Genomic DNA, 22,592 nt, shown 5'->3' on the forward strand with positions numbered 1-22,592 from the left:
TGCCTTTCCCTTTGTTGATTTTGTTTTATATCCTTTCACTGTTGTAAATCTTTGCCATGAGTATCCCACTATATGCCTGGTCCTGTTGAGTCCTTCTAGCAAATCAGCTGTGGGGTGGTCTTGAGGACCCCTGACACAATCATAGAATGGAAAACAGAAATCCCAAGAAATTACAGGCTAATGTATATTAGGTGATAACTAAATGCTATTTTGACTGTATTTCTTCAACTGCATTAAAAACCTCAAATGTAGTCTATTCATTAAAGTTATATGAAAGAACAATGTTTATCTAAATGGGTAAATTATATATAACCCATGTTCTCTCTTTCAACTCTACTATTCAAGATGATATAGAGCTAAAATAAATTTACAAAAGCCACCTACCACTTTATCGGACAAGTAAACAATTTGGAAAGATTTGTATTTTTAATATCACCAAAATTCAGCTATTTTCCCTCCATATTCAAAGTCTACTTACATGTAAGTGTCTAAAAGTTCTATTTGTATTTTCATATAAAATTCCATGGGAAGTTGCTCATATCGGCAAGAAATAAAGAAACTGTTATTTGAAAAAAATGGAAGCTAGTGAATAACATGGATAAGACCATTAAAATACGCTGATTCAGTGTCAAGGAATAATAAAAATGACTGGATCAAAAGTTAAAGGTTAGTTATGCAATACAGAAGGCTTATGAAATAGTAGATAAAGGCTGGATTTTCAAATTTGTTCAGGTATCAGATTTCAGTGTTTACTAGTTTCACAAAGTAAGGGACTTATTGAGAATACCCAGAACTCAAGTATTGGAGGGTTAAATTGGTGCCACACTCAAAGGCTTATCTACTGATCTGTTTTTACTTCTCTTCCTTTCTTTTCTGCCTTCCCTCTTATTATTTAGCTTTACAAATCAGTATCAGCAACACCATCCATGGTAAGATGCCGCAAAACACTACTTACTCTTATCTTTATACTTAATAGAATTTAAGAATTAGCTTAAGACAGATTTAGGAGTATCAGAATGAGGCACTCTCCTTATACATTACCACCCCTCCAGAAACAGGTGTTCAAAGAGCAACTATAAAGAAGCAACCAGATTCACCATTTAAAAAATAACAAAACTATTATTAGTTTTTAGAAAAAAACAAAGATGAAAATATTTTTATGCTGCTTTAGGTTATATAAAAGTTATTATTATACCATGGATTTTTAAATGGTAATAGAATTGGGTAAAGTGAAGTTTAATAGTTTAAATTATCCAAGCTAATAAATTCTTTTCTGGGAAATTTAATAAAGTTAAGATTCTTGTAAGCCTGATTCATAACTCACTAGAGAAAATAATTCAGCCATCTCTGAAGAAAGTTTAAGGATAAAGACAGGAACAAGATATAAGTGGTATGTGGAATGAATAACAAAGTTTAACTCATACTGCAGTCAGACTGTTTTCCCTCCTCCCTCTACCCCAAAAGGAGGTGTGGATATATTGTTACTGCCACGCAGTTTATAAAGCCTTTGAATTAGCTATTTAGTGTCATTACACATGAATTTCATTAGTACTGGTTAAAACATTATTTAAGTCTATACAGGAAAATTCAAATTATACAGATATACAGAAAATTAGTATTAGCTGAGATATCAGAGTGTTTTTCTACACTTTTCATCTTATAGATAAAAACTAAGGATGAGAAGAGTCAGGTGACCTGTCTAAAGTCACACAATTAGTGACAAAAGCAAAGGTGAACTCTGCTATCTTGGTTCCTAGTCTACTACCCTATTAACTACTACTGTACTTTTTACACTAAAGTCAAACCATAAAGTGATTGATAATGCTAATGTTACCAATGTTATCATATATCATTTCCTTACCAATCAGTTCTCTCAATTTGTATAGTTCAACAGTTCATCATTCAATAAATATATCAAAATTTAGAAAAAAAATTCCTACATAATCATGGGATTTAGGTACTTGGTTATTTCTGTTGACAATAGTCATTTACCTTAGAGTTTGAAGATGTTTGGAACTAAGTTTAAAACGGTGTACTAAAGCCCAATTAAATATTTGTTTCAAAAGTGACAACCTGTGTAAGGCACAGGGTCATTTTTTAATAAGGTTTATGGAAGATCTGGTAATACAGATACTCTTAAATCACTTCTAGTAAAAATTAATTTAATTATTCCATTTATGAAATTGTACTCTTCCTAAGAACATATACTAAGTAAATATATAATGGAAGGGGCTGTTTCCCTTCTTTAAAAAAAAAACAAAAAACAGTCAAATGACAAATCACCATTTTCTGATTAAAGACAACTGTCACAGAAAAGGCTTTTTAATATTCTCACTGAACAGCACTTCTAGTTAATCTTTAGAACTAAAAGAACAAACTAAAGTCTTCCCCTTAATTACATAAAAAGCAGAGAACTCTCACCAAGGTAAAATAGTTGAGAAACAGGTGGCCCAGAGGCCTCTGATGTCAAGCAGTCATGAAGCTGAGAACAAATCATTGGAAAGCGTCTAAGCTAAAAGGTGAGACTGACCGATAAAGAAAAAAGAAAGATGTATGGATTAGGAGTTAGTGAGGAAGACACTGAATTGCATTTCAGGAATATATGTTACTTCTACATAAAGTGTCTTTTTAATAGTTACAATTTGACAAAGTCTACTAAACTGATAATCCAAATGCGGATTTAAGACAAAGCACCTGCATGGACACAGCAAGATGGTTAAGCTGTCCACTGTGCCTGATAGTGTACCAAGTGCAGAAAAGTAATATGCTGCCCTCAAAACAGTAGTCTCCACATAGTGGGGAGAGCAAGACAAATGACTGCACTGCAGGAAAAAAATATGAAAACTTCTATTAATTATTTCATCCTTTATTGTGTACGTAGTATGTTAATACCATATTATATGTATATTTTATAAGGAAATACACAAATGCTGGCAATACATGCCATATAATTTTGCCTTTTAATGATACTATTTTTTTAAACTCTAATTTAATGAAAAGAAGTTTGGGATCACTGTGCTGAAGGGTTAAAACTACAGATCTAAAGATTTAAAACCAAGAGCAATCACAGAGAAAGAAACTCTAATTACAAGTACCTCTCCTACTAGGAGTAATAAAATTGCAAGACACTACTGTCACATAAAGAATATCCAAATTCAGGGCGCCTGGGTGGCTCAGTTGGTTAGGCGACTGCTTTCGGCTCAGGTCATGATCCTGGAGTCCCGGGATCGAGTCCCGCATCGGGCTCCCTGCTCGGCGGGGAGTCTGCTTCTCCCTCTGGCCCTCTTCCCTCTCATGCTATCTCTCATTCTCTCTCTCTCAAATAAATAAATAAAAATCTTAAAAAAAAAAAGAATATCCAAATTCATGAGGTACCTGGTAGCTCAGTCGGTTAACTGTCAGACTCTTGGTTTGGGCTCAGGTCATGACCTCAGCAGAGTCGGCTTGTCCCTCTCTCCCTCCCCCTCTGCTCCTCCTCCCACTCAGAGCTCGCTCGCTCTCTCTCAAATAAATAAATAACATCTTAAAAAAAAAAGAATATCCAAATTCTGTGTATTAATGGATTAGGTGCCTCTTCAGAAGTACATTTTATATGTACTGAAAACTCCGTAAAGTATTTATATTGTTAACTTTAATTATATTATTTATACAACATCTACACTTTAAAATCTCAGGTTACTTTTCCCAAAGATGCCACTTCTAGGAAGCCTTCCCCACTGGTACTCAACACATGCTTACAGAATGCAGAATAATAAATTCAAAAAGGATTAAAATATTGAGCATGAAACAAGGGAAAAAAATTCTAACACTGCTGTAAGAGTTCACAGATGAAGGACTTCTGACTCAGCTGCTTCTGCTTCCTTTGCCTCTGCCTCATATCAGCTGTGTAACTTAAGGCATGTTATTTACCCAGTCTAGGTCTCAGTTTCTCCTTCAAAATCTTATGGACATAGCATAGGGATTAAGGGGCCAGGCTGTGGAGTTAGACTGCTTGAGACTGAATCCTGCTCTACCACTTACTAGTTTTGTGACCCTAAGCAAGTTACCCACCTTTGCCCCTGTTTGCTCTTCTATAAAATGGGGATAATAGCAGCCATTTCATAAGACTGCTGGACAGTGCGTGGCTGGTAGTAAATGATCATTACATAGTAGCTGCTAAAAAAATTATTGTTGTCATTGTCTTCATCATAACCAGTATTTAGTTATACTATGCTAAATACTTTGATTACTTTGTTTAATCTCCACTGCAGTCCTATAAAAAAGTATTAAAATTTCCACTTAAAAGACACAAAGTATATAATACTTGGCACAAGGTAAGTCTTACTGAAGGTAGTCATTTTTTAAAAAATTATAATAAGGTAAATAATCCAAAATTTAATACAGCAATATTTGGTTCATGTTTTTATATCAGGAAAACAAATTTAAGGACAAAATCAGAAATATATCTGATTAAGAGAAACAAACCCTAACAATCACCAATAGCTGTCACATATTGTTTGTTTCCTGGAATAAGCTATCTAAATTCTAATGAGAGGATATGAGATGTTTAAAAAAAAAAAAAGCCATATTTTCTATTATAATTAAGGTTCCTGGAGCAATGGTTCCTTACCTCCACAGGGTCAGGGATGCAATTTAAATGTGATGAAAGCTCTGCATCCTCTCTCCCCAGAGAAAATATATACACTTGAGAATTTAGCACACTATTTCAGGGAGGGTTTATGGAGTCCAGGATGAGAATCTCTGCCCTAAAGACTTAGGACTTTGTCCTTTCTATTTTGGAATTCCCTTTTATTTTGGAATGTACACCTTTCTGGTATACATGTTTTTGTTTTTTTTAAATGAATTCTCAATACTTCAAGTGCTCATCATCAAATTAAGGAGGGTAATATACAGCTACTATGACTTCTAAACACACCATTAAAGTCAGTGCTCATGAAACAGAGGCTAGTTTCATACTACCAGTGTGAAATAATATTTCAAAAGAAAAAAACAAATCTTAAAGTAAAAAGGGAACAAGTATGCTACACAAAATTCACCACCTTTAAGGAAGATATTAAGTCAAGATTATACAGTTTCTAAACTTAACCAATTGTCAATATAGAATGAAGACGTAATAGTGATCTTCACCCTACATAGTCCTCCTTCATCCTATAAAAAAGCCAAAGAATAGTACATTTCTAAGACTCATCTTTGTTATTTTAAAATGACACAATAAACTACAGTATTTGATCACAGATATTAAATATTAAGTATTAATGCATGATACATGTTTCTAAAAGGATTAAACAACCATCCAAAATCTTCTAGATCAATAATTTGTATCAAAGAGCTTACCATTTGGGGGGTCTCGTCTCTTTTCTGTTAGAAAATAAATTAAAATAGTATTATTAGACATATGCAATACAAAAATCAACATAAAAAATTAATTCACCTAAACTCTGTCTTATTCCTAAATCAATGCATAAGTGGCTAAGAAAGGTTTCTCTTAGGAACTGACATCTGAATAAAATAAGAGAGGGAACAACATATTTAAAGGCCCTAGGAAGGGAACAGCATGAAGGAACATCATGAAGCTTGGAGTACAGTGAGCCAACAGAAGAGTAAAAGGAGATAAGTCAGAAGGAGACCCAGGATTTACCACAAAGATACAAATGTAGGGATCCGAAGGGGTACGTGCACCCCAATGTTTATAGCAGCAATGTCCACAATAGTCAAACTGTGGAAAGAGCCAAGATGTCCATCGACAGATGAATGGATAAAGAAGAGGTGGTATATATACACAATGGAATATTATGCAGCCATCAAAAGGAATGAGATCTTGCCATTTGCAATGACGTAGATGGAATTGGAGGGTGTTATGCTGAGTGAAATAAGTCAATCAGAGAAAGACATGTATCATATGACCTCACTGATATGAGGAATTCTTAATCTCAGGAAACAAACTGAGGGTTGCTGGAGTGGTGGGGGGTGGGAGGGATTGGGTGGCTGGGTGATAGACATTGGGGAGGGTATGTGCTATGGTGAGCACTGTGAATTGTACAAGACTGATGAATCACGGATCTGTACTTCTGAAACAAATAATGCAATATATGTTAAAAAAAAAAAGAAGAAGAAGATAGCAGGAGGGGAAGAATGAAGGGGAGTAAGTTGGAGGGGGAGACGAACCATTAGAGACAATGGACTCTGAAAAAGAAACTGAGGGTTCTAGAGGGGAGGGGGTGGGGGGATGGGTTAGCCTGGTGATGGGTATGAAAGAGGGCACATTCTGCGTGGAGCACTGGGTGTTATGCACAAACAATGAATCATGGAACACTACATCAAAAACTAATGATGTAATGTATGGTGATTAACATAACAATAAAAATTATTAAAAAATAAAATAAAAAAAACAAAAACAGAACTAATGATGTACTGTATGGTGACTAACATAATAAAATAAAATTAAAAAGGAAAAGAATAAAAAAAAAAAAAAAAAGGACACCCAGGGACTGGATCATATAGGGTCCCACAGGCCATGGTAAGGAATACAGATTGTATTCTACACATGATAGGAAGCTCTTATAGGGTTTTCAGTATGGCCAGTGACATAATCTAATCTATGTTTTTAAAAGTTAACTTTGGCTACTATGTGGAAAAGAGATCGTAGGGGGCACTGAGTGGCAGCAGGGAGACTAGTGAGGGAGTTATGGTAGTCCAGATGACAGATGATGGGGGCTTAGATTGGGGGGGGAGGCAGCAAAGGTGATGAGAAATAGATCCAGGATATGTTTTTGAAGGCAGAGACAACAGACTCACTGATAGGATTTATGAGAGACCATGGTAAGCCAGAGAGGAGCCTTTTACCAAGTTGGGGAAGATGTGGAGAGGAGTAGGAACAGGTCTAACTGGGGTTAGGGAACATGGCTCAAATGTTCTGCTCAGACATGTTAAGTTTGAAGGTTATTCCGATGCCCAATTGAAGTAAACAAGTCTGAAGGTCGGGGGAAAGGTCAACAAATTTGGGGGGCATCAGCGTATGGACAGTTTTCAAAGCTATGGGACTCAATGAAAGCACAAGGGTAATGAGAATATTCAGAAACATCCGATCACTAAAGCAGACCAAAATGATAATAAAAAGCTATAGAAGATTAGGAAGGAGTAAAACGAGGAGAACTATCAATCCTTTGCACTCAGACTCTTACACACCAACTCTGATATCATTTTGGCTTTAAGAAATTCAAAAGTGGTTGAAGAATTTTAAACAAATGTAATTTCCACAGATTTTCTAATACAAAATTGCCCAAAATTATAAGAGAAATACCCATAAATAATGATATAATAATTAGTTTATAAACAGCCATAAACTAAAATTAATAGGATTTAACTGGGGGACAAGTTAAAAAATCCTGGCAATGGGAAACACAAATTTATTACTCCATCTGGTGGTCTGATGAAGTAACTTTCTGAAACAGTGGACATAAGCAAGTCCTAACTATGTCAATGAATGTCAATCTCCCATTTCCCAGGTGATGTTATCTCTGCAACCAGAGAGGAAATACTTCTTAAACTGATAACACAGATATGGAAATATACTGAGATAAATATAAAGTTCAGAGGATAAGTTCTAAAAAGTAATTTACAAATAAGACACTAACCGGGCTTGAGAGCCATTCATATGAAAAAAGGGAGGGTTTGGTTGAACAAAGAAGAATGGGAGCTTTTGGTGTGAGGTATTTGCTAGAAACATTTGCAGAACAGTATTTAATCAAATCAAGAGGTATTTTAGTATCAACTAGTAAAACTACTTGTGGAGTACTATGTTCAAATATGACCACAGTATTTGAAGCTGGATCATTTCTTCAAATCTGGGCCATCTGAAGAAGTCATAAAAATCTATAGTGGATTCAGAGCACAGTATTTGGGATGATGCGTCTAGAAACTACATCATGTGAGGAGTAAGAAATTGAAACTGGTTAAACTAAAGAAGTAAAGGCATGAGAACATGATAGATGGCTTCCAATATTAAATAGCTACTGGGATGAAAAGAAAACAGACTAATTCTTTGTTGCTCCAAAAGTCAGACTCCATGCATCTAAGAAAGAGAGGGGAGGCTGGAGTTTGACTTAGCATGAAGCACTACCCAATGATCAATCAGCAGCCTCCTTGATCTTTCTGCTTCTGAAACACCATGCTTAAAAGTTTAGGAACTACATAAAACAAAATTCTTGTACCAGCTAAAGGTGTAAAGACACCTTTAAGTGACCTTCCTATTTCAAAGTCAATTAGTCTATATTTTAAGAAATATTTTTTACTTGTTTTGCTTTGGAAATGTCACATATTTTGACTATAAGGAGCCCCAGAGAGCCCCTGGTCTAGGACCTGACTATGTCACTGAAGTAGAGCACTGAACCATAAATTATTCTATACCTTTAAATCCTTTCCTAGCATGGAATCAAGTAATTCATGTCCTTGGTCCCAAAAAGAAGTAACAAAAAACAGGTCCCTGATAATTCTATTTACTCATTACAGTTGAGGTATAATAAGAAGGCAATTGTGAGGCAAAATTAGTTCATTTTATTTTCATTTTTTATCTCACCTCCCTCTTGAAAACCCATTAAAATAACAATAAAGATGTACAAAATAGAATACATGATTTTACATTTCTGTTTTCTGGATCCAATGTCTTATTTTTTTCAAGGCTTAGTTCCTCTTAGTGGTAAAGCACATCCTGGAATACAGTGATCTTCAAAACTGTGGTAACATGTACCCCCAGATGTACAGAAAAACCTTCCAGGAGCGTACGGCATAGCTAGCTTGAAGGCGATCCATTTGGTGATCGCAACTCCCATATGTCCTTTCTCCTAAAACTGATCTTCTTAAGATGATGATTTTAGAGAGGTTCACCTTTCCTAATCACCCTTCTCCCATCTGATGACAGAAAGGCCTAGTACACTGTTGTCAAATATTTCTATATCAATAAATTTAAAATTCTGTACTAGACTGCATCATTCTCTAATTATTTTATATGTATTACAGTCTCATGCATTAAACTACATTCCTTATGATTTTATAATAGACAACATAGGAACAAAACAAAGACAAAACAATGCTAACAGATTTTATTTGCAACTTTGCTTATTTGCTTCTAGGCTTGCTTAAAAGTCTTTGTTCACAAAGTATTAAATATTCTAAGAATGTAAGTTAAGAACAATGCCATAAAAATGCAAGTTTGAGAGTCAGTATACATGGAATGTTATCAACAAAAAAGGTTATCAGAATGAGTTCTTCAGTAAATTTGAGAAAAATTAGTTCTTAATAAAAATATTTCTCTTAAGGAGTAGTGCATTTTTTTTTTTTTTTGTAAGGGGCCAAGAAAATAAATATTTTAGGCTTTGTGTGCCATATAGTCTTTGTTGTAACTACCCAACTGTTGTGGCACAAAAGCAAGCCATTAGATGTATTATACAGACAAAATGGAAACCACGGCGTAGCTGTGTCTTGCTAATACTTTATTTATAAAAACAGGTGTGGGCCAGATCGGTCCCACGAACCATAGTTTGCCAGCTCCTGTTTAAAAGAATTAAAAAAAAAAAGTTTACCAGATTTCCTTTGTCGCCGGCCCAATAAGTCTGTAACTGCTTTTCGGAATTTTTTTGCTTCTTCTTCATTGGCAAAATTAAGAGCAACTTGACAAGTCTGAAATATTTTTATCAAAAAAGGTAAACAACAAAAAACATGAGCCTAGCTTTATTTAATAAAAAAGTTGATAACAAAGTACATTTCTAAAGAAGGAAAGCTGAGTTTACTAGCAGACAAGAGCTTAGTTTAGCTTAGTTTTAATTTTATCTGAATAACTTAAGAATACTGAAAGCACGGAGAAGGCAAAGTAAAAGACTACTATTAGAAAAGTTGCCTCTCATAGTAGACATTCAAATATTAAATGGAATACTCCATCTTCAACAACAAAAACAGCAAATTGAATTCGATCTTTCAATAGAACTCTACAAAATAATTTGGATTTTATTAAAGGCAAACACTGGAAAAGCTGGTCAAATGCAGGTCAGCTCTATCTTCACTAGGTTGTTTTTATTTTACAGCCTAACTGTATGTATTAAATTATAACCTTAATTCAGATAAATTATTAAAAATGTGGGAACACACTGACATCGATTATGGCATTTTATGCACACTTTTATATATGTACATATATTTATATTTTATTAAGAAAAATGTGAAAAATAACAGCTAGAGAAAATACTTTTGAAAAGATATATCCTCTAAACTTTTTTTCTCATTATACAAAATTTAGGAAATACAAATATGCAAGTAAAGAAAATTAAAATCACCTATAACCTAGTCAGACAATCCCCGTGAGCATATAGTATGGAAATGTTTCTAACATCTTCCTCAAGTTTATGCAATAAACTTTTTAAATTCTATTCTCCCCTTATACGCATCTATTGTATTTTTGCACTCTTCTAGGCCATGAACTATTCTTTCACAAAATAATTTGAATGGCAATATAACATTCAATATTTAAAAGATACCATGGATTAGTGGGCAATTAAGACTTCATTTTTATGCATAAGAAAACTAAATACCAGAAAGATTAAGCTATCTATCCAAAGACAAAGATGGCAAAAAACCAAATTTCTTTTCTACATAGCAAATTATATTTACAGTACTCTTTGGAATCTTTTTTTTTTTTGGCCCTTTAAAATCTTAGACATTTCTGGGGCACCTGGGTGGCTCAGTCATTAAGCGTCTGCCTTCGGCTCAGGTCATGATCCCAGGGTACTGGGATCGAGCCCCGATCGGTCTCCCTGCTCAGAAGGAAGCCTGCTTCTCCCTCTACCACTCCCCCTGCTTGTGTTCCCTCTCTCGCTGTCTCTCTCTCTCTGTCAAATAAATAAATAAATAAAATCTTTAAAAAAAATAAAATCTTAGACATTTCTTCCTATTTAGCTACACTGTCTATGAAGAAGCTTTGTATAAAGTAAAAAGAATTATTTTACTTTTAAATGTTTACACAGAAAGCTCATAAATGCTTTCCACAGACAAATATAAAAACAATTACATTAAACAGGGCAATAAAAAAAAATGACTTACATCTCCAGCAAAGGTATGAAAATATCCTCTAGGACTATTATATACAAAGTTATTGTATAGCTCTTGTTCCCACAATAGTTTCCCATCCTAGAAAAAAGTTAAAATAAGAGTTACCAAAAAGATAATCTCTAGGAATAAAACAAAACAGATGACTCATATTCAGGGAATTAGCTTTTACATGCACAGAAAACACACGTGTATAAAACATAAATAACATAATTTAATCAGTAATTTCTTAACAAAAGAGTAAATTCTGGATGTTTCTTTCAAAAAACTACATAGCAAATGAGTTTAATTCAGTATGCTAAGACACAATCTCATTAGCCTTGTATTCCCAAATATAGTTACTCAAATACAAAACTAGAACAATTACTAGATCATCAATGTCAGACAGCAGGACTAGAATACTGTTGTACATGCAATGATCATCAAAGCACAGTTCCATCAGCAATAGACTATGTGCTACCAAATATTACAGGAACAGTTCATGCTCTCTTCCACAATTCTGTAGATGCTGGGAGGGTCAAATATACCTTCTCTGTACAAAACATTAACAAGTGTTGAATTCCTAACTTTTACACAGTGACCCTCTAATTAAATACTGGTAAAAGCAGTTAGTGTCGATCATGTGCAGAAAAACACTGATGATTACAGTGCACCGAGGTTAGAGTGTAGTTAAGAGAACCATGGATGACGGCATTGTCATATCTATGGCTGCCACAGAAGAAATACAATGAACCTAACACCAAAGGTGGCTAACTGCAAGTATTCAGCATTGGTTATCTACAATTAGAAATAAGTGGTTAGAGAAATATAAGTATTGCCCTATTCCGAAATCAAAGTTCTACCTAGACCATGATTTAAAGATATTCAGAAAACACTGTACACACATATAAAGCAATTCCTTTCCTCTCAGTGGAGTTATATACACACTTGATTTCTAAACAGTGCTTCTCACTGGTGATGAGAAATACGTCAAAAAAACTAAACAGTTTCTTTCGAAACGTGCATGTGTTCCCTATCCCCTAGAATCACTGCCATAGTGAGCCACCACTACAGGAGTATGCCATGTCTCTCAGCTGTCCTGGGGAATGGAGAAGAAGCACGAAGTTACAAAGTACAGTAACTTAAATCTTATTCAATCTCAGGGAAACACTTTGCATTAGACCCAAATGGTTCTCCCATTTTACAAATAAATAAGCCAAGGCCCAGAGAAGTAAAACAGTTTGACTACAATCTATCTATCCTTAAGCATCATCCAGGAGAGTTCAAAGTCAGTTTATTTTTGGTAATTATTCCATTATACGTATTGCCATATCATATAAATATTACAAAAGCCTACCTATAGAAAAGGTTTTTTTTTTTTTAATTTATTTGTTAGAGAGAGAAAGAGAGAGGCAGGCAGAGGGAGAAGCAGGCTCCCCGCTGAGCAGGGAGCCCAATGTGGGACTCGATCCCAGCACCCTGGGATCATGACCTGAGCCAAAGATGGACGCTTAACAGAATGAGCCACCTAGACGTCCCCTATAGAAAAGGTTTTAAAAGATAAATGGAGACTTCATCTCTGCACAAAGGTAATTACTTCTACGGTAACTGTAAGAGGGTGAATACCTGAGAATGGGCATTGAATCTGGGACAATGTGGATTTGTGTTTGAATGTGAGAGGTACAAAGCTGCGAAAATCTGAACATACCTATGTTGAGACAACATAAGGAAAAATGGGTAGCAAACACATTATTATAGATATTGCATCATGCTTTAAACCTAAGCTGAAGTAACTAACAGTACATACTAAACTAAAATATACTTCTATAGTTCCCTGAAAGGACTATATATGCTACTCTGTAACGGACAAAATGGAATAAAAGAGTACCATTAGAAAAAGAGAAAATATAAGGAAAGCCCAAGATGTAAAGGTATTAAAAACAAAAACAAAAAAATCCTTTAATGTGTGGTGGCTGTGGAAAGATAAAATAGGGAACTATTCATGTTCTGGCTTATGACCTATTCCTGTTTGGTTGCAATGCCCATGCTTCATTATCTAAAACCAAGCTTCACTCTTCTAATATTAAGTATAATTTAACAATACATACAGGATGAACAAAAATTATATATATAACAATATATATAAATATATATAAAAATTATAACTGAGGTTAAAAAATCTATTCACCTACAGTTTAAAGTGGAAACAAAACAAAACTCACCTTAATATCAAATATTCTTAAAAAATAAGATCTCTGTGGATTGTCCTTAACAAGACAAGCGACACCGCTGCACTTCTTTGACCACATACAGTTACGATCTGCTGCATATAACTGTACCACTGCTGAAGACATAGTCTGGAAAATATAAAATTTATAGCCATTAGGTTCAAAATAACATTCAGATGACCACAGCCCCTGCTGACATCTTCACTGCAACTTCATGAGACACATCCAACAGGAACCACCCCGCTATGCTGGTCCTGATTTCCTGTCCCACAGAAACAAGGAGATAATATTAACATTTATTGTTACTTTAAGCCATTACTTTTTGAAGTAATTTCTTATGCAGTAGTAAATAACACAATATTTACACTAAAAATAACTATGGAAAGCAAACATTTACTGATGCTTAGAATGTGTCAAAAATCGTGTTAAGCACTTTTAAATACAACTCCATTTAAATTTATTACTATTATAATCTCATTTTATGCTTACAAACCCAAGGTTAAAGGGATAAATAATTTGCCTCAAATCACAAAGCAAAGTGGCAGAGTTCCAATGAAGGCAATTTGTGACTTCAGATCCTGTATTCTTACTCCCTGTAATATACAGTAGTCCCCCTTTATCCATGGGGCATACATTCTAAGACCCCCTGAGTGGATGCCTGAAACTGCAGATAGTACAAATCCCATATATACTATGTTTTTTCCTACATATCTATGATGAAGTTTAATTTATAAATTAGGCATAGTAAGAGATTAAAAAAATAATGAAAAGTAAAATAGAACTATTACAACTATTGTAATAAAAGTTATGTGAATGTGGGATCTCTCTCAAAATATCTTATTATACTATACTCATCCTTCTTCTCGTGATGATGTGAGATGATAAAATGCCTATGTGAGCAGATGAAGTGAGGTGAATGGCGTAGGCTACTACTGACCTCCTGACAATATGTCAGAAGGAAGATCATCTGCTTCCAAACTACTGACTGATCATGGGTAACTGAAATTGTAGAGAGCAAAACCGTGGAAAAGGGAGGACTACTATACCATTTCCAATACAGTGAACATTTAAGTAATGAAGTAGTAGTGTTAGTAAAGGCTGATGTCCATAGAGCAGTTAACTACTTTAGTACGGTACTAAATCAAACCTGAAAGCAAGATTTGAAGGTACAAATTACAGTGCTGGGCACTTTGAACATATCATCATCCTGGAAGATAGATTCTAATATCACCTTTTTTATTTATTTAATTTTTTTGAAGATTTTATTTATTTGACAGAGAGAGAGAAAGAGAGACAGAGAAAGAGCACAAGCAGGGGGAGCAGCAGGCAGAGGGAGAGGGAGAAGCAGGCTCCCCACTGAGCAGGGAGCACAATGCGGGCTTGATCCCAGGACCCCGGGATCATGACCTGAGCCAAAGGCAGACACTGAGCCACCCAGCGCCCCTCTAACATCACCTTTTTTAAGGATGGCAAAACTAAGGGAAAAAAGACATTAAGTGACTTGCACTTGGCCATGCTTGAGAGCTATACATGAGAGCTATACTGAAGAGATGAAGAATTATTTGAGTTATTATTGTACTAATTTTCTCAAGGATATACCTAACTAGTACCCTTCTGGATGTGTAAGAGAAAAGCTAATTGTTACAAGCAAGGAACACAGCACATTAAGTTTTACCATGTTGCCGCCTCCCTCGTGGCAGCATCATGAAATAATGGAAACTTTAGTTTAATTCTAAATTACAGTTTTTTTGTATTATAATCCCGGACGTAACTATTCGATTTTAGTTTCTGTAAGAGTGATACACAGCACTTACAAATCCTCTGAAAATAATAATCATGTTTTCTGGTCTAAATCTAGTGATTTCACTCCAAAACTGGAAACCAAGGAAATAATTTAAAATACAACAAAAATTTATTATTTGTAATATAAATATGAAACAAAATATCTATATAAATACATTAGTTATGGTTTTTAAATAAAAGGAATTTAAATAACCAGAAGTGACTAACGATTTAAGTAAGAACAGTACATTAAAAAAAAAAAAGAAAAGAAAAGAAAAGAAAAAAGAACAGTACATCAGTTCAGTGAATACTGGGCATTGTTAAAGAAAATAGACTACATTAAGATTTAGAGATAAAGCTGTTTTGGGTTACTTAACCATGGCTGGGGAATGCCCTCCTTTGATAAGAGGATTCTATTTTTTTTTTTTTAAGATTTTATTTATTTATTTGACAGAAAGAGCGAGACAGCACAAGCAGGAGGAGGGGCAAGCAGAGAGAGAGGGAGAAGCAGGCTCCCCGATGAGCAGGGAGCCAGATGCGGGGCTCGATTCCAGGACCCTGGGATGAAGGCAGACGCTTAACCGACTGAGTCACCCAGGCGCCCCTGATAAGAGGATTCTAAAGAGCTAACATATATATTATACACACACATACATATGCAGGTCTTTTATAGTAATAAAGTCAAAAATGTAAGATCAGTGTACTTTTGGGGGCCAAAAATATAAAGACTTTCCTAAGTAAAACTACTCCATGTTATGTTTTTAATTTTTGTAGACCAAACTCATCTTTGAATTTCAGAATCATGAATAGGACACAAAGCAGCAGGAAAATTTCCACAAGAGCCATTGAAAAAATTATGAAGACAGCTTAGAAACATAAAAAAAAATGTATATACTAAGATACTGGGCTTAAAAAAGGACACTGAAGAAAGTTGAGTATGCTTTTGGCCTGCTCAAAACATAACTTTGTTCTTCTGCAATTGTAATACATATCATCATCTACTTGGGCTCCCTGACCCCAAACTCCTAACATTAAAAACTTAAAAAAAAAAAAAAAAGGATTTTGCATATATTATCCAAAGGTATTAAAGACCAGGCTGAAGGATTCAAAATCAGATAAGTAAATTCATTCTAAGTCAAATTCATATAAATTAGAGCTCTTTTAGTATGATGCTGTCAAATGCATTCATTTCTAAAAAGAAAAACAACTAGGAAAATAGATACCAAGAAAAAAAACATCAAAAAATCCTTTTAGGGGCACCTGGGTGGCTCAGTCGGTTGAGCGTCCAACTCTGGATTTCAGCTCAGGTCATGATCTCAGGGATCATCTGATAGAGCCCCGTGTCTGCTCCCCACTCTGCAGGGAGTCTGCTGGTCTCCCTCTCCTCCCTACCCCTCCCCTATCTCAAGCGAGCATGTGCGCACGCTCTCTCTCAAATAAATAAACCTTTAAAAAAAAAATCCTTTACTTTTTTTTTTTTAACCAAAAAACAAGAAGTAACAGCTTGAGAAAGAAACAACGTATTATCAAATAGAGTCTGAAATTCCATTATGGAAATTCCCTTGCCAAATAACCAAATATTAATATGTACAACACTGAATGCATATGTGAACTTAAAAAAAAAGTAACAAAAAAACTAAAAATCCACATTTAAACATTTATATGAAATTCTTAAAACATCTGCTTAAGAAATAAAGACTTGTGAAACAGTTCAGTAACATTCCACATAAACGTGGTTGGTACTATAAACCTCATTCTAAAACAATTTATAAAATTTTAATACTGGAGAAACCACCTAATCATAAGCTTTTTGCAGTAACTGGATTTTCAAAATTTTGCTGCAATCGTATTATCAGTCTAAATATGCCCCTTTCACTCCCTTTTATCTTAAACTAGCAAAGTCTGAAAATTATATAAAGCCCTTTCTGATTAATTCCGGAAGATTATAGTGAATGCAAGGATAGCTTACACGCATAAAATTTAATATATAAATGCTAGAAATATAAAAACAGTGACTATCCCTTAAGCTCTAGATTGACAGTGGCTTAATTTTTTAAAAACATTCCTTCCATTCCTTTAAAGTAATTACAGCTAATCAACTCCATTACTTCTTGTCTTTCATAACTGAGAAGGTATTATTAAAACAACGTTGGGACAAGTGCTTAGGAAAGGAAATCTATTAGCCCAATAATGTTAGGGTTAAAATTTGTTAATTAAAGGAAAAAAGTACTGTATCAACTTTTGTAGAAATAGAACCTGTCCTATCTTATGAATTCCTGATATTTCAGTACTAAGTTATTGCCATAGCACATTCATCCTCAGAACTTTGTCAAGGGCGGAAATAAGATAAAGGATGAATTCTGGGATGTGACTCCTTCCCACTGTCCTTCAACGGGGCAATTTTACCTCTCAGGCTTACTCTGCACCGTTAGGAACGATTTCCCTGATTCCCTATGTTAAATGACTTTTTTTTTTTTTCATATTTCTAAAGTACAGAATACCTTGTGTAAATCTTATTACATCACAGATGTTATTCTAAAATAGGGTATTTTTTTCTACTGATTTATTACCCATTAAGTAGACTGCTTAATTCCCTTAAGCACCTAGTTTCTATACCATAGGATAGAAAGTATAGTTTCTAGACTATACTTTCACTTCACCTACACTTTGCTCAAAGTAAGCATTTGCTAAATTAAAAATTACATATTCTGATTTTGATAATACTACTATGATAATGCCCTTGATTTTAGGATCCAGATCTTGGGGACATCTGGGTAGCCCAGCTGAGTTGGTTGAGCATCCGACTCTTGGTTTCGGCTCAGGTCCTGATCTCAGGATTGTGATATGGAGCCTGGCAGAGCCTGGCATCAGGCTCTGTGCTCAGTGGGGAGTCTGCTAAAGTTTCTCTCTCCCTCTGCCCCTCCCCTCTGCTCGCTCACATACACTTTCTCTCTCTCTCACATAAATTTTTAAAAGGATATGCATCTTGAAGTATTCATAAAGGGTATCATATTGGCAACTGACTCTCAAGTGATTCTGAAAATAATAATATGTATGTGTATATACATAGAAGAAACCCTGGTAAAATGTTATAAATGCTTGACAAATCTGGATGAAAGATACGCAGGAATTCTTTGCACTATATTTGCAACTTTTCTGTAAGTATGAAATTATTTTGAAATTAAAAAATTTTTAAAGCCCAAATGATTCATAGAAGTGTAAGACTCTCAGCCTCCTTCCACAGCCATGACAGTCTTGGGAAGGTGGTTCTCTTCTCAGAGCCACTGCTACCTGTCCATATATAAAGCACCACCCACACTGACCCAAAACTAAGAAAACTACCACTTCTTCAAATTCCTTCTATACTGACACCAACTTTGTTAAAAGAAACTTCATCCTGAGTTAAGACTTAAATCACAAATACCCGCCACTTCTATAGTTTAAATTCTTTTCACATTATCAGAACAACCGTGTTATATAACAGGTCAGAATAAGAATTTTTGATGAGGAAAATAGATGTTTCTTTTATTACAGAATCAGCTAATAACAGGAAAAGACTGGAAGATACTAGGTCTTACAGATTCTTGCTTAACAACCAATCACCTACAAGTACTAAGGGGACTTAACAGTGAATTGTCTACAACTATTATTATTTTAATAGTCCAATAAATAAACAATGTTGTTAGAGGAAATAATTTTTAAAGATATATATTCAATTAATATCCAAAATAAACTGAGTGTGGGGGAAAAAAAAATCACATGATTGAATAAGTAAGTCTTTTCTATGGTCGCAATGGTCTAGATTAATAGTCAAAACATTCTAGCTTTTATGTGTGTTGTGTGTACCCAAGTTCCTAAACACTAATACAGAAAAATCCACCCTAAGTTTTCTTACTATATAAAGCAATTTTAAATATGTTCCTAAATACTCTGATGACATAGTCATGTGAAATGTCCCATGAGTATCATGAATATGAAATTTTAATATGAAGCATAAGAGGAATCACAAAAGTAAAGAAAAATAAAGAATTTGGTTGTACTTCAAATAAAAATTAAAAATTATTTAAACAAGGAATCTGGTTGAATTCTTAAAATTACTTTAACAATGCAGTGATCTCAAGGAGCCATTTTCTAAATAATTAAAGTATAAAAACACCTCAGTTACATGGCCACCTAAAAAACCCAATACAGAAACCAGCAATTTAAAAAACAGAAGCAAGAGTCCTGATTGGTGAGTCCCAGTGAAAATTATACAGAAAAAGAAAACACAAATAATTTACTCTGGAAAGGAGAGATTTTATCACCTGGTAATTTCCACAATGTGAACCAGAAAAAGGAAGAAAAAACAACAGAAAAAGGTAGAAATTAAAAAAAAAGAATACATCAAAGATAGAAGACTCCACAAGAAACAGTAATTTTTAAAAACGCAAAGTTGGAGGACTAGAAGAGGAAGAGCACGAAAGCAGTGACAGAATCTCAACAGTGGGAAAAAAAATGGAGCCACGTGAGAACAGCTGCTGTCTCATGGATCGAGCAGAAATAGTCTTTTAGGCCTTAGGAGCTGTTTAAGAAAACAACCATGTTCGGCATACTCATTTACCAAATGTTTACTGAGTACCTATGGCATACATGGAACTGTGATGAATGGGGGTGGGTGGGAATGAAAGTGAGGTCGAGTAAAAAAGTTTATTACACAGGCATGGTCCTCATGAAATGGGTTCTAATGGGCACACAGACATTACTAAATATTACAAATGCTATGAAGGAAAAATTCAGTATGCAGGAAAAATGTAAAACCTACCCAGCATGGGAAGGCTTCCCAAAAGTAACAATTTACCTAAAGGATGAAACTGAGTCAGGTGAGCAAAGGGGTGAAGACAGCATTCGATGCAGACATATCAACAAAGATCCTACCACGGGAATGTGCTAAGGGAGTTTGGGGAGCTGAGAAAGAGAACAGTGGCATGGAATGAAGCTAGAGACTTCATATTAAAGTAACATAAAAAAAAAATAGCTCACCTCTGGTTTAGAGAGATAAACAGCCACGTGTAGTTTGGAAAACCTTGTCTGGACATGTGGTACAGTGGTTTATTATTCCTATAATGGCTTTTGATGCCTCTTAGTATATCAGTTCTGGTATACTCTCCTCCCCCACTGACCCTGGGTTTGTCCATATCACTTGCTTTGACCAATAGGACCTCTGCAGATGTAAACAGAAGCTTGAAAAATACTTGTACAATGTGGCTTGCCCTCTTGGAATTGCTGCCCTAAAATCTTGGGGTGAAAGAGCATATGGAATGCAAGGCCCCCATCATATTACTTGACTTTGCTGAGTCCAGTTCCAATGAGACCTGCCAGCTGAATGTCACTGCATGAGTGAGCACAGGTGACAAAGTAACCACTCCGCCAATCCACAGAATCATAAAAAATAAACCGATACTGCTTTAAGCCCAATGTTTTTAGGTGGTTTGTTTGCAGCAATACGTAGGAGATTATTTTTTAATATAATAGATGGTGCTAGCTCCTTTCTCCCATTCATTTATATTGAACATGTGTTTAAAATTACCAGTGAAGTCACCAAAATTTTTTATCTACAAATCATAAAGTTCTAGAGCTCACTATCACTATCAATGCATTTTCTTTTTTGGAATCATTTTTAAAATGCACTTTATATCCAAAAGCCTTACTAAAAAATATGTACTGAACAAGAGACTAGGCTCACTCACTAAACCACTCAGAGACACACATCAATCTCATATGGTGCCTGTGATTTAAATTCATGCATCAAAAAATTATAAATTATGTGGCAAAGACCTCTAGCATTACCTACAATCAAAATTATAGATGCTAAAACCACAAATGGCAAGGTTTACTGTACTCTTAATTTTCTACTTGAAGGATAACCATATATAGATAAAGGTGAGAGTAATACTGATTTCATTACAGACTGGGTTATGTTTGCGAACAGGTGAGGACACTGTGTTAAAAGAGCAACAAACAGGTGTTGGCTTGCTCTCCTCCGCCTCTCCCTTCCCTGCAGGATAAGCGGACCTGCTGAAAGGAGTTTTTCTTCCTTCCTCTTCTGTCTCCTCTTCCCTTTGTCTGCCTCTCGCTTACAAGGTCAGTAAAACCGATGGTAAAACCTGAAGTGTGGGTTTCAATCTCAGGGAATGAAGGTAGAGGTAGGAAGGAGGTTCCCTAGGATTACCACCTCAGCTGACCAAAGGTTAACATTTACCGGTTGAGACCCAAGCCCCGGTAACAATATATGTATAAAGTGTATAAAATATATTATACAATTATAAAATACATAAAGTATATTATGTTTCATAAATATACATTAGATATTTATAAAATGGTACATATATTTTGTGTATAAAACCTAAGTATATATATTTATTATATATTTTTATTATAAAATATACAAATTTATTTATTATAAAACTATATTTTTTATTCTACCACTTTCCTGTGCAAATAATAGTTTGGGAAGAGAAGGTGGAAAGGTAGGTACTTTGGTCACTGATAGGATTTCAGTGTTCCTGAACCTAATACCACTTCACCATAAATTTACCCAGAGTATAATCCAATCCCCTCATTTTACAAAAGAGGTCAATTTATTTGCCAAAGGTCATCTTGGTCAGCTCTGGATGAATTTCACAATCAGACGCTCATTTTATATTTACCATACACTACTTACTGATTCATCCCAGTTCCTAATTTGTTATATTTTTGCCCTATCCCATCTAAATGATTCTCAAAGAACTATATATCTTTAATATAATTTTATTGCTCTACTAATCCCATTTGGTTTACCTTATTTTGGGGGAGTGTAGGGGGAGGTTAGTGGTGGTGGAAAACAAAGGATTGGTAGTGCATGAGAAGAAAGGATCTTTATGAAAAGAAAAACTTCAAATAGATACAAGTTATACGTCCTGGGGACATAGGCAGATTTACCATGAAGTCAATTAGTTTAAGCTTTACTTGGAAGCTTTAAGCTTTACCTTTACTTGGAAGAGCCCCTTACAAGGTTTGGCTCATTCTCCTTTGGGGAGCACGTGAGGTAGCAGCAACCCCAGCCTCACGTTTAGGGACTCTTCTCTAGCTATCCTTGAAGGTTATCCTGGTACTGCCATCAAGGCTGTACCATCTCAACATCTGCCCAGCCCCAGCAAATAACCTGTCCCCTCTTGGACCACAAAATGTATCCAGACCCAATCTTTAACCCCAAGGAAAAGGTCTGAATGAGTGCTGTCTAGCTCCCTGCTGGGGGTGGCATACTAAGACCAAACTTCATGAACACTTCTGGGGATGGGGGAGTGGTCCAGCCAACTGAGATCAAAGGGCTGGAGTTTTCCCCAGGCAAGAAGCACCCTCTAAACAAACTGAAGGAAATTAAAGATGTATTATTACCAGTAACTGGTTTCAGGAAATTTCTTTCAGCTTCACAACTATCAACATTTTGATCAAACATACTAGAGCAGGAGTCTTTTTCTGTAAAGTGCAGTC

At 35.1% G+C, this 22,592-nt stretch overlaps 1 protein-coding gene across 5 annotated transcripts in view; it reads right to left on the reverse strand.

Moving 5' to 3' along the window:
• WASL (WASP like actin nucleation promoting factor) overlaps nucleotides 1-22,592 on the reverse strand; it is an 86,842-nt gene that overhangs the window by 38,764 nt on the left and 25,486 nt on the right. For all 5 annotated transcript variants that reach the window (XR_003609544.2, XR_015766807.1, XR_015766806.1 and 2 more), the window contains 4 exons: nucleotides 13,296-13,430; nucleotides 11,089-11,175; nucleotides 9,579-9,675; nucleotides 5,335-5,358 (listed from right to left, as the gene is read on the reverse strand). Coding sequence is in view for 1 of the 5 variants with exons in the window: in XM_088018685.1 (XP_087874811.1) it covers nucleotides 5,335-5,358; nucleotides 9,579-9,675; nucleotides 11,089-11,175; nucleotides 13,296-13,430 (343 nt within the window). In the remaining 4 variants the exon portion in view is untranslated. The remainder of the gene's footprint in view (nucleotides 1-5,334; nucleotides 5,359-9,578; nucleotides 9,676-11,088; nucleotides 11,176-13,295; nucleotides 13,431-22,592) is intronic.

This window comes from Eumetopias jubatus, unplaced genomic scaffold, assembly GCF_037043125.1.
Source record: "Eumetopias jubatus isolate StellerSeaLion01/CBP00866 unplaced genomic scaffold, mEumJub1_p1.0 scaffold_14, whole genome shotgun sequence".
Classification (NCBI taxonomy): domain Eukaryota; kingdom Metazoa; phylum Chordata; class Mammalia; order Carnivora; family Otariidae; genus Eumetopias; species Eumetopias jubatus.